The following is a 13,744-nucleotide window of genomic DNA, read 5'->3' as shown; positions in this document are numbered from 1 at the left end:
TCAACAATTGTTCCCATGTTGAAAGTCTTCCCTAAAATATCTCACTGAGCTGGGACAGATTTTCTCACCTCTTGTTTTGAAATGCTTTCTTATACTGCTAAGTGTCTGTCTTCATCTGATTATAGTCTTCTGGTCTCACACATGGCAAACAAAGAATTCTGAACCACACACTTGAGCAATACTTCAGGTATTTCCTGATGCCGACAAGTATGCCGACAAGATCACTGGTTCCCATTCTTAGCATTCATTCACTCCTGCTAACCACCCTGCTGACCTCAACACACAGGCTGGCCACATGCAGGGACTCTGCCTAGCCCCTTCTGCCTGGTCCTGGTCCTGGTCCTGGTCCTGACTTCTCCCGGTTCGCCAGTTCACTGTGACCAAATGCAAAGGGAGAGGGAACCTAGAAGAGTGAGTCCTCACAACTCCTAGGACATGGTGGGCTACGTATCCTGGAAGAAGCCTGTGACAGAAAGACAGAAATGCCTATTTTCCAAGTAGTGTGTAGCAACAGACCTTCAACCCTGACTTGCTTTCTATGTGGAATCTCTGTGTTTGTTTTGTCTCCTTTTTGGTGGTACAGAGAGTGATGAGAAAGTTAAGAATAACGCTGTTCAAAATGAGCTGTGACTATTCATAGGCAGCATTAAGTTTTCTCTTCTAATGTGTTCTTTCATCTCAGATTACTGAATCTCCATTTCTGGTTTCACTGCTCATGTTCACTTATTCTGTGGTTCAAAGGTAAAAGAACAGAGATATAAGCCCTTCCCCCCCCCCCCCCCCCCCCAGAGAACAGGCTGTAATATCCTCATGGACAGAGAATTTGTCTCGTGCATTTACATCCACCCAATACCATGTCTTCTTTATACCAGCCATTAAATACATATTGTGCCTACACTAACTCATGCCTCTTTTATGACATTGAACAAGTCTTTCTGCTTCCTTACCTGTTGCATTCTTTCTTCAACCAGGCTTTCACACTATCCTCCTGAACCCACTCTTGCTAAAGTCACCAAGGAACTCCTAACTGGCACATCAGTGGATGCATAGGCTCTGTGGTGCTATATGCTGCCCTCCTTGAATTTTCCCTTGACTTCTGGGCTTCCCTGCTCTCCTGGCCTTTCTGTCCCTCCAGTGGCTCTTTTCTTAGTCTCCTGATTATTCCTTCTTCCACTGTCTTCCCAAAGCTGGTGGTCCCCAGAATTCTGATTTACCACCCACTCCCAACTCACTTTTGTGCTTTTTAGTTCATCCTTACCTAAGGCCTTAACTAACTGGTAACTCCCAAGCTACATTTCCAGCTCTCTCTTCTCTCCTGAATCTTGATTCTGTATCTCCAACAGCCCTACTTGACAGCAGCACTTAACATATGCACTTAACACACTTAATACCACCCTCTTAATACATGAACCTAATAATGCATGATTTCTTCTTGGCCCTCCCAACCTGTCTTTCTCCTGGATTCTCTGTCTTAGTTCATGACATCACCATTCACCTAGTCATCCAAATTAAGATACTTTGGTTCATTTATAATCCATGGTGTCGTAAGAATTTATCATCTAAAAACATAAAAATGAGCACATCATACACTCTCAGATAGATTTCCTTTGCCTAACTATTGTCAGTTAGCAAGAGACACCCTGTTTTCTCTTCAGCATGAGGTACTACACCCAATGAAAGTCCAACCCACTTCTAGTGTATCATCTCCTCCTACATCCCTGGACTCCCTGTGCTTGACTCACACTGAACTATTTACGGTGTGACCCTTTCATGCCTCTAGCCTTGTAAGTGCAGCTGCTTCTGCTTAGAGCGATGATTCTCAACAGAGGTCAGTTTTGCCCCTAGTGGACACTTGGCAATATCCGGAGACATTTTTTGATTATTACAACTAGAGGAGAGGGGTGCTACTGGCATCTAGTGGGTGGAGGCCAAAGATGCTCCTGAACACCTAAGGCACAAGGCAGTGCCCCCACAACAAAAAGTATACAGCCCAAAATGTCAACAGTGCTGAGACTGGTGATCCTTGCTCTAGAATATCCTTGCTTTCTCTGCCTGGTGAACTCCAACTCCCCTACTAAGACTCAGCTCAAATGTCACCACCTCTGTGAAGCCTTCTCTACCAACCAGGTCATCTCCTCCAGATAAGAATTCTTGCACCTTTTTTACTTTCTCATACACACCTCTATTTTAGCACATCACATATTAGACTGAATTTCTGCTTGTTTGTTTACCAGTGTGTCTCTATTACTAGCATGGGAGTTCCCTCAAGTCGAGACTATATTTTATTATCTTTTATTCCCAGGGCTTGGGTGAGTGCCTGGCAAAGAGTAGGCACTCAGCTGTGTGCTAGATGAATGGATTAAAGAAATCATATCTGGGGCGCCTGGGTGGCGCAGTCGGTTAAGCGTCCGACTTCAGCCAGGTCACGATCTCGCGGTCCGTGAGTTCGAGCCCCGCGTCAGGCTCTGGGCTGATGGCTCAGAGCCTGGAGCCTGTTTCCGATTCTGTGTCTCCCTCTCTCTCTGCCCCTCCCCCGTTCATGCTCTGTCTCTCTCTGTCCCAAAAATAAATAAACGTTGAAAAAAAAATTTAAAGAAATCATATCTATGGAGAAGTAGAAAGTGTTTCAGAAGCAAACAATTCAGCTCCCTAAACAACTCTGAAGTTAACATTACAGTTTCTCAGTTCTAAGAGCTATACATTCACAAGCATACATTTCTTACCAAATTTCTAAGACTGGTCACTCACAATGTTGCATCATGGCTTTAGAGTCAATGTTTATAAACCATATTGGATTTTATAGGAAAGTTTCAGTGTTGTTCAAAATAAATTTAACCAAATGTTTCTAAATATTCTGCTGGAGTTAATAAGGACAGAGAAAAAATGGAACTCTAAAACAAATATATATTTAAAACACTTATTTTAGTAAGAACAACTAAATAAATTGTTGAAATGTCTAATCTTGAGATTAGTGTTAAAGGCTTTTGAAATAATTAAGACATAGTTTTTTAAAGTTCTATTACACTAGGCTTGAACAATTTACCTCCCTGGGATGAAGCAACAGAAAATGAAGAAAAAATTTTATAAGAAAGAGAATAAAACATAAAGCCAAAGTATGGGATAAAAAACATGCATGTATGTGAAGAATGAGGACATGTACAAACTTGGGCAAAATGCTAAGGTATTTTAAATAATAGGGTAACAAAATCTCTGAGCATCCTTACAACATAACATGGGAGATTTAGAAAACAATAGGTAGGAAAAAATAAAATAATAATGAGTAAACCATTATATAGAGCTTATAAATATGAAGAGTAATTTTGGTAACTAGATAAAAACTTCTTGACTGAGCTGACAAAATATTACACACCATGTGAAAATATCAAATATCTACTTTCAGATCAAAAGTCATTATTTCAGAAAGTATATATAATAAACACATGCTGGTTATTGTTATGTTCTTTGATAGCAAATGAATAAAATAAACATTATCATGTAGACTACAAAGTCCCATTTTCATTCTATTGTAAACACAGAACAGAGCCCTGTTGCAGATACAGGAAAAAGTTCTCAGTAGATTTTAAAAATTAGCCATTAATGAGCTGTTATTGTAGAGAACTAGAAACTGGATACTATACTGCTAGAGACTGGTAGCTAAACACATAAGAAAAGAATCCGTAGACTGTCAGTGCTTTAGAAACCAGGGTCCCTGACCAAAGCAGTGATTTAATTTCATGGCTGCTCAGTACAGATAGCTGACATTACTAAATGCTACTCTAATATCAACTTGTTAAATGTGAATCCAGACTCAGCATATCAGAATACTAACCCAGACTAACTGGAGTCATGGGAAATATTTTGGGAGCTGTTTATTTATAAATGAGTTACAATATACCACTATAATTAGATTAATATATAATTATTGATAAACACAGGATTATTTCTAAAACCCATTATTGTTGCCACTGCTAAGTTTAGAAAAAACAACACTAGCATTTTCCTCGTAAAACAACCCTTACCAATCGATTAGATCAATTTAGATCTAGTATATGTTGAATTTAATGGTCACTAGGTTGCTTACCAATACTTTTATAAAGAGTTGTTTCATAAATATTAAATGGAGGAACACTTTAAAGCTCTCCACCAAACTGCACACTTACAAACTATTTATAATCCAATAATCCCAACAAAAAATAGAATCTGCACAAAGCTAGACATTTGGCTGTCACAAAAAAAATATTTAAGTTAGCTTACCTAAATTAAATAAAACTAATAGAAGTGTATATTTTTAGCTATGCAAAAGGCATTTAGTCACACTTTATTAAAAAACATTAAAAATACCTCTTTTTCAAAAGCATCATTAATAACAAACTATAACATTACCGCAAAAATAAACTATTTTAAGGCTATTTCTATAAATATATTTATTCACAAATATTTTGAGGTTAATTATTCCTTTCAGATTAATTATTTCATTAAATGTATAATAAGTTTACAAGGTACATGTAATTCAATTAGCAAGTTATTAATATGTTTCTTTATAGTGTCACTTCATTGCTTTCTTTTGAGGGCAAAACAGTTTGATGGATTATAATCTAAAAGTTGTTTTTTTTAAAGTTTCATAAATGAAATAATCCTAAAACATAAGTCAGAACTGGAAATCTAATCTTTATTCATCTTCAATAAAGTAGTTGTTTATAGTAACCTCTGGGCATTTTATTTATGAGATTTCAAAAGAGAGAAAACTATCAACTACTTGATATTTTATTTACCTAAACCTCTTTGTCCAGATGTTTAAAAAATTTTTTAATGTAGATATTGAGTATTATATAAACACAGATAAACAGATAAGGGTTTTTCCCCCCCTAAACTATTATGTAGTGTCATCTAGAATTGGTTTAGCCAGAAAAAAATTTTAATTTCCTGGAATCTGGCAAGACTTTACAAATACAGAAAATTTTAAAAATCTACTTAAGTTCAAATACTTTGGAAAATCTATTTAAGTTCAAATACTTTGGAAAGACTCAATTATACAAAGAACTGTTTTGGTTAAGATTCATTAGAGTTAAATTGCTAATATAATAAACAAAATTATCAAAATAACAAATTAATAAAGTAACTAGAAAAGTATGGGAAATGCCTAGCAATTGAAACCAAATTCAAAAAATATAAAATTTAAAATTCAATATTGTTGAAAGACTGAGTTAAATTTTAGAAGGCAGTCTTAACTGGTAGCTAAAGGAAAATCCGGGTGGAAACAAAATTCCTGTGGTTAAGGCTATATACAAATGCAAATGCCATTTATCTTTCCTCTGCTTTAAACGTGCAGCATAAGAGTTTTTATCAATGTTCTAATAAATACATATATTTTAGAGAAACATTTTCTCTGTGTTCATTTGCAACAATATTTTCATATTTTTATGTAGGCTTTTTATTGTTTAATATTTTAAATAAGCATTCTATATTTTACTTAGTTTCACAATGATTAAGGAGGGAAGAATACTAAATGAACATTTTTGAAAGTGGGAATAAAATATGGAATTAGATATTAAAATGCCATGTTACTGGAGGAAAAAAATACACCAAGGTAAAAATGTTAACAAAATAAATTATTATTTAAACCTTGTTTTTATGCAACAGAAATGTGTCATGGCCTAAATCACTTTGGAAAGTTTTTTTTTTTTTTTTTTAATGCACGTTTTCAACACTGGTAAAATAACAAATAGAGCTATAAACTATTGGGGGTTCTTCAGATTTACAAATACAAAGATTAGGACTGTAAAACACTTGCTAGCTAAGGACCAGGGAAGTACATAAAACTGCTAAGTTATAATAAATTTTAACCAAATAGTCCATAAAGCTTTTCCAGAATAAATTAACATTTACCAAGACCAAAGGAAACTTACCTTACAAGAATGCTTTAAAGAATTAGATAGTTTATTTGTGAAATCTCTGTTACTGTCTCTTGATAAATTATCAACTTTATCTTCATTTCCAGATGCAAACTTTATGAGTAATTGCGATGGTCCCCCCGTAGAACAATTGTGCTTAAGGCTGGATAAACAGGAAACATTTGGATAAGTTCCTCCCAATGAAATACTTCTTTGTAAAACAGCATGATTTTTGTTGATCTGTAAATTTGGTCTTTCCAACTGTCCATTGATATTTATTTGGTAATCTACATTTTGGGAGGATGGTAAACGTGCAGATGTCCTATGCATAAGCTTACTGCACTCTGAATCAGAATTAAGCTTAATTTCTGACATCTCTGGTTTACAATCACCATTTGCTGTTTCACAATCTAACGTAGGTGCTTTTTGTTGGGTGAAATGCACTGACACACAAGAATATCCTTCAGATGACTTTTCACAGATAGTCTGATTCGGACTGTTATTTGCAATAACAATTTTCTTTTGTAATGAGCCCTTCCTGTGAAGTGGTCGTATGTCTCTTACTTCTCCGGGAGTACAGATTGTTTTAGATAACCGAAGTCCATTGACAGCTGTTGAAAGAAATCCCTTAGCACCAGGACCATCTTCACTGTGGGCAAATTCACTAGGAGAAATTATAAACTGGTGTGAGGTTTGATATGATCCTTTGCTCGGAAGAGTATCTGTACTTGTTGGAGAAGTTGGTGGGGTATTTGAAGGACTCCTAGGAAAAATGACTAAGGATGAACAACGTTTTAGTGGAATTTTCGAGTTCCTGCTCACTGGCAATTTCATAATTTCTAGTCCGTGCTCCAAGTCATCCTGGACAAAGGAAACGGTACTTGGACTTCTTGAAAAAATTTCACAGGGAGTAGTATTCCTGTATGGCACACTTCTGTTGGAGGTGCTGTCGGAAGATAAATTTCCACCAAGAAAAGTATCATCAGTTGGTGGAAAAGTATAACCACTGCTGTCACTGATGATACTGTTTGTGTAGGAACCACCACTTGTGATACTTGTGCATGATCCATAATCACTACCATTGCTGCTGTAAGACCCATTCTCGCTGGTGGAACAGTTACTAAGGCTACTGCTGCGAAGGGCAGAACTGCCTACATGGTTACCATCATTCACAGCATTCAGTTCATTATCAGCCACAGCATTGTTGTAAATACCGTCCTTCAAGACACACATAAATGAAGCATCATCACCATCAGCTAAGACATTGCTAGACTGAAGACATCCACTGTACCTTGTTGGCTGTAGTGAAATCTGCAGACAGCTGCTCCTTTTATTAATGTTTTCAGGTGAAGGAACAGATGATCTTTCCTGAGACTTAACGTTTTCCTGTATTAACGGAGCTAGTGCAGTCTGTCTAGGAGTCAGCTTCATTTGAACAACGTTAGACGTTGAAATCCGTGTTGGTCTTTTGAAGCACATGTGAACATTGTTATCCAGATCATCTCCGGAGGTCTCTGACAAAGGATAAGTATTGCTTCTTCTGGCTGCAAAGTGCAATCGTAAGCTTTGTGCCATTTGTTCTCATTTCCAAACATGTTAAGGGCTGAAAGTCATAACAAAGATCTCTGTCGGGAGACAGGCTAGAAGCAGCTGCACCGCATCGAAGGAAAAAATCATTTGTGGTGCCTAAAAGAGCTCTTAAGTAGTAGTCTTTATCCTAAGTAAAACCTTAGATACCAGATATCATAGAAAGAAAAAGACGACCCATTCCTGAGACTGACGTTTCCAAATATTTTTGAATCGCGTGTAGTCAAAATGCCTTCACTTACAAAGCACTTGATTTCCAGCGACCTTTAAGCTGAGCTCAGCTGCAGCACACTGCCTCAAACACTGCCAACCTTGTTTCAATTATACCTTCTCCAATTTGCATGAATGAGTAACACAAGAACAACAATCTTCTAGCATTTCAAGTTGAAACAGTATTTTTTCACTCCAGCTCTACTAAATGAACATTTAACTATGTGAATCACAGTGCCTATACTTTCTCCAGCAGAGTTTGACCACTAATATTTTTACCCATAAGGATAGAATTACAGGAAGTTGGTAGGAATGAAACCCCATGTAATTGAGTATCAAATCAAGGATTGAATTTCCAAATAGTAGCCAGAGTAGGGAATCTCATCAAGTCAGTTGATGTAAAAAGGCATATATTCTGTTAGTTTTTTTTAATGAGTAAATTCAAACAGTTGTATAAATTTGGAAATACTAAAACTTTGGGGTTCTGAATTAAAACTCTAGCATTAAATCAAATAGATAAGTATTTTAGCTTCCAAAACCCTACTTATAAAAAGTGAAAGCTTAAGGAGAGCAATACAAAATTAGCTTAGTAATACTATTGAAAAATTGAGCATAGGTCTGAGAAAGAAAGGTTTAAGAGAAGCTGTCACCAAGCATTTTCTCCTGTAATTTTAAGGCCTTTTCCAGCCAAGTAGTACAGTCTTTAAATGATGCCATTTATATTTTGACTATTACAACTCTGCCAAGAAATAGCCTAAGCAAACATTCCATTAAAAATATATGCAGATTAGACAGAAAAACTATACCCCAATATAGTTTGAGCACACAAGATATTTTATTCCACTGTCTCTGCAATTCATTCACTTAAGAGAGTGTTGTGGTAAGTAAAGAAGTCTAAAAAGGATTTAACACATCAAATAAACATATCTCAATGCCAATTCTGTTCTGAAAACTCTAAGAGCTCTTTGCTGGCCTCTACTGGTGTGTTGAAACAATCCATGTAGCTGTTTGATATCTAGAGAGAAATACAAACCAAGCTGCATATTTCTTTGTATAAACAAAGTCCATACTTGTTTACATTTTTGAGTACTAGCATTGCCCTCGAGGTGGAATTAGTTACTACTGCTGATAGAGCTCCCACAGTACAGAACAGTAGACTGTTTGTTCTCCAAGAGCTTGTGATTTTGTATATATATTTTTTCTGCTTTGTATTTATTTAACCTTTATTTTCAGTTTACTAGGTAATAAAAGTTTAATATTTTAATTTCTCCCCCAAATGTCATAGACCAAGTTTGGTATTCTATTTGAAAGAAACAAAGTTATTTTTAAATAATACTCTAGGGTATATTTAAACCCCTTACCTGAATTTTATAGCTGGAACTCCAGTAATAAATATATACTGGCTCATTCATAGGAGAGTAAAAAGTAAAATAGTTCAGTTGTTTACACCACATGGTACTACACCCAAGTTGTATTTTTCTAAGTAAGATTTTTTCCTAAGTAAAAGCAAATATGTAAAACATATACTTGCACTTTGTTTAAAAAAGAAAATGCCTTAAGATAGATCTGTTCTCAACCACAGTCTTCTAAACAGTATTTTTAATCAATTAAGATATGATAAAATAGAAATACGGAATTTGTGAAATTATATTTCTGACTAGAATGATACAGCACTATGCTTTGGAATGTGTACAATAATCGCAAACTTAGCAATACAATTATTATATTATTTTGGTTTTATATAATCTACCTCCTTTACGATTTTACAGACTTCAGGAAATATTCCCTATAATCCTCTTTCCTTATAGAAGGAACAGTCCTAATCTTTTCACTTTGCCTTCAAATGACTTCAGCTTTTCTTCTTGAATTAAGTTAGGGGTCTCATAGCTTAAAGAACAAACACTTCTAATAGGCTAATTAATAGGATCTAACTGCTCATACCTGTGGCCTAAAGCTTCTAGTTAAACTCCTCCGGTTGTTGATATAAAATAATGAACCTCAGGTATTTGGCTAGATAAATGTTTTCTCTTTGGTAAGCTTCTCCAGAAGCATCAGTTTCATGTCCCCTAACTAGGTATCAAGCTTCCAGACCATGAGGACCGTAGCCACACATTTCTTGGGACATTTCTGGGCTCATGCTCAGCGCCAAGTAACTAAGTAACACCAGGGAAGAGATTAAATGGATGGATGGTCACACTTCTCTGAGTGCCTAATGCTTTCTTTCAGGAATTTTTTTTTAAAGTTGATCCAGGGGTGTCTGGATGCCTCAGTCGGTTAAGCGTCCGATTCTGGATTTAGGCTCAGGTCATGATCTCACTGTCGTGAGTTCTAGCCCTGCAACAGGCTCTGCACTCACAGTGCGGAGCCTGCTTTGGATCCTCTGTCTCCTTCTCTCTGCCCCTCCCTCCCCACTCCCTCAAAAATAAGTATACGTTAAAAAATAAATAAAAGTTGATTCAGCTATTACTGGAAATACTGAATATTGAAGAAAATTAAATTGAATATTAAAGAAATATTGAAAAGCACCACAACTGGATTGGAAGGAATGATGATTGAAAATTTTCAAAGAGAGGGCTTAAGACAAGGAAAAGTAAGGCAAGAGAATGATATGCACTTTCCAGCCTGCCAGTCTGAGTTTAAACTGCAGACAGGCTAAAGAATTTGCATTGCTGGTTCTGGGCTGGGATTGCACAGGATCTGTACCACCATTACAGCAGTTCAGTGGAGAGCCTGGGGTAGAATGTAGCCCCTTAGCCAAACAGATTCCAAAAGAGGAGCATCAATTCCAAAAGAAGAGGTGGAGAGCGGTCACACCCTCATCGGGGAGGAACCTATGCAAGTCCTGTAGAATTGCATACTCTGGAATGAAATGCATAATATCTGAGGATTAGATTGAAGCTCAGGACCCCACATTCTGAGATGTTTGGTTATTGATTATCTACACAGAAAATAATGTGATTAAATGTCAGGGATAGACTCTGGATGACACTAATCATTGATTAGAAATTTGAAAGCCAGAGTCCACTGTGATGAACAATTGTATGTGTCAATGTGGCTGGGCTCTTTTGCCCAACTGTTTGGTCAAACAGTAGGCTAGATGTTGCTATGAAGATATGTTTCAGATGTGATTAACATTTATTCATGGGGTGCCTGAGTGGCTCAGTCAGTTAGGCAACCAACTTCGGCTCAGGTCATGATCTTGCAGTTTGTGAGTTGGAGCCCAGCTTCCGGCTCTGTGCTGACACCTCGGAGCCCGGAGTCTGCTTCAGGTTCTGTGCCTCCCTCTCTTTTTGCCTCTCCCCTGCTTGTACTCTCTCTCTGTCTCTGTCTCTGTCTCTCTCAAAATAAATGAATGTTAAAAAATTTAAAAAAAAACATTTAATTCAGTAAATTTTGACTAAAGCAGATTACCTTCCATAATGTGATGGCCCTCATGCTATCAGCTAACGGCCTTAAAAAGCAAAGCCAGGGGCACCTGGGTGGCTCAGTTGGTTAAGTGTCCAACTTCGGCTCAGGTCATGATCTCACAGTCCGTGAGTTCGAGCCCCGCATCGGGCTCTGTGTTGACAGCTCAGAGCCTGGAGTCTGCTTCAGATTCTGTGCCTTCCTCTCTCTCTGACCCTTCCCCATTCATGCTGTGTCTCTCTCTGTCTCAAAAATAAATAAACATTGAAAAGCTGGTCTTTTTTTTTTTTTTTTTTAAAAGCAAAGCCAGGTTTCCTGAAGAAGCAATTGGACTTCAAGATTACAACATAGACACTCTGCCTAAGTTTCCAGCTTGCTTGCCTGCCCTACAGGTTTTAGAATCAAGACTGTGACATCAACTTTTACCTGAATATTCAACCTGTTAGCCCTGTCCTACAGATTCCAGACTTGCCAGAATCCACATGACCCAATCACAACCACATGACCCAATTCCTAAAATCAAATCTGAAGCAGGCTCCAGGCTCCAAGCTGTCAGCACAGAGCCTGACACAAGGCTCAATCAAACTCACAAGCCATGAGATCATGACCTGAGCCAAAGTCAGACACTCAACTGACTGAGTCACCTAGGCACCCAAGAGTACTCTTTTTCAAAACAAATGTCACTTATATGACAAACATTTTCCACAGGACTAGAAATTATCTGCCTAAGATTTTATCCATTGCTCTTTGTTGTACATTTCCAAAGAGTATTTGTTAGGAAAAGGATATGTTCTTAATTTTGTTGTGAATGCTATACAAAAATAAACACAAATGACATTTACAGAGGCACAGGACATTTACTGCCATACAATCAACCTTCTTACTCTACCAATGGCTATAGTTTCTATGACATCTCAGGTAATAGGTAATACTTCAATTACCTGCTAGGACTAACAACAAATCAGAGGCTTAGAATGACACACACCACCCTGTTCTAATGATTTCTTGCTCCCTTTTCCTAGTAAAGTGAGCTTCTTGAGAAAAGCTGTATTTCTAATAGAGAGCAGAGTATCCAACAGAGTTGATACCCTAAATGGCATACCTTAGTTAACATACCACAGAGGGATGTATTCACAGTGATACTATTTTAATAAATTCAAAAATATGCAAAAGGAAACTATACTCAGGGGGTACATATGTATAGGATGAACAATTTTTGAAGGCAAAGAAATGATAAGCACAATATTCAGGACAGTGTCTACTATATGCGAGGGAAGAAAAGGAGATGTGATTGGGGAGGGGAAGTGAGGGTTGTAGAGTTTGGTAATGTTCTAGTTCTTAAGTTGAGTCATAAGTGCATAGGTATTTGTCATATTATTTTTAAAAAAGATTTATATTACATACACTTTTCTATATGTTTATTTTATGATTTAAAAAACACAAATAGTAAATTCTACCTGGCCCCATCTAGAAGGAAAACAAATCTGTAGAGACAGAAGGAATAAAAAATCTCTATTCTATAGAAAATGCAAAAATACAAGCAGAAAACAAACATTTCTGCATATGACCATATCTGATAAGCAAATCTTCAACATCTGTCATATCACTCAGCCTTAAAGAGTTAGATTGCAGTTAGTGATCAGTCTCCTTTGGCAATAAAAACACGCTTTTTCTTATTATGAGGCTAATTAATATATTTTAATTTCAGTATCTTCCATTAGTAGTATAGTTATCATTTCTTGAGGGAAAAAAACATGTCATGTAGTCCAACACTAAAAACAAATTTTAAAAATCCAGTTTCTTAGTTAGCTAAGAAGTGAACATTTCTTTTTTGGTGCCTCTGTTTAATAACTGATATGCCTTACATAACACTGTTCTTTTTTTATGTTCAAATTTTATGTTCAAATTTTACAGGTTTAAAATATATATGTAAGATGCTAAGAAGAAGATTTGGGGATGCCTGGGTGGCTCAGTGAGTTAAGCATCCATCCAACTTTGGCTCAAGACATGATCTCATAGTTTGTAAGTTTGAGCCCCACACTGGGTTCTCTGCTGTCAGGGTGGAGCCTGCTTCAGATCCTCTATCTCCCTCTCTCTGCCCCACCCTTGCATGCTCTCTCTCTCTTAAAAATAAATGTACATTAAAAAAATTTTTTTAATTTAAAAAAATTTTGAAAAGATGCTAAGGAGAACATGTAAAATAGTATTCCTAAGAGACAAACTTAGGAAAAGGACAGGACTTCAAGATAGTCTTTAGGAGATGAGGAATCAGAACTATCATTTCACAAACATAAAATCAGGTTTAACTTTGCCCATTTTTTCTTTGCCTCTGTAAGAGCTCGCAGTCCTTTAGAGGCTTTATCAGTGTAAAGAGGACAGTCTTCCTTTGCAGAAGAGTGGGAAGAGGAGAAGGCATGAGACATGTAAGTACATACAAGTAACAGAAGAAATCCACTGCAAGGAGGAAGCACAGGTGCAGCCGCTCAGGGAGAAGTTTCCCAGAGCCTGTGCATACCCATCAGGCCACGCTGGATGAGGGTGAGGGAAGGCAAGACAATGTGGCCAGCTTTCCTGCTATCCCATCACCTGCCACAACAGGTCTTGAGTAAGACTGTAATCTGGTGAGAACTGGCAATCAAGAGAGGTGCCTG

The 13,744-nt window shown here is 37.0% G+C and overlaps 1 protein-coding gene across 4 annotated transcripts in view; it reads right to left on the bottom strand.

Moving 5' to 3' along the window:
• The window catches only part of NEDD4 (NEDD4 E3 ubiquitin protein ligase), a 137,459-nt gene that overhangs the window by 72,005 nt on the left and 51,710 nt on the right, over positions 1-13,744 (bottom strand). The window contains exon 1 of one of the 4 annotated variants that reach the window (XM_043555359.1): positions 5,907-7,926. The exons of the other annotated variants lie outside the window; for them this stretch is intronic. Within the exon in view, the coding sequence (XP_043411294.1) occupies positions 5,907-7,466 (1,560 nt within the window). The 5' untranslated portion in view covers positions 7,467-7,926. Of the gene's footprint in view, positions 1-5,906; positions 7,927-13,744 lie in introns of those variants that run through there. 4 annotated transcript variants of the gene reach the window in all.

This window comes from Prionailurus bengalensis, chromosome B3 (genome assembly GCF_016509475.1).
Source record: "Prionailurus bengalensis isolate Pbe53 chromosome B3, Fcat_Pben_1.1_paternal_pri, whole genome shotgun sequence".
NCBI lineage: Eukaryota > Metazoa > Chordata > Mammalia > Carnivora > Felidae > Prionailurus > Prionailurus bengalensis.
The sequence above is the reverse complement of the archived record's forward strand: the minus strand, read 5'-3'. Positions and strand labels throughout refer to the sequence as shown.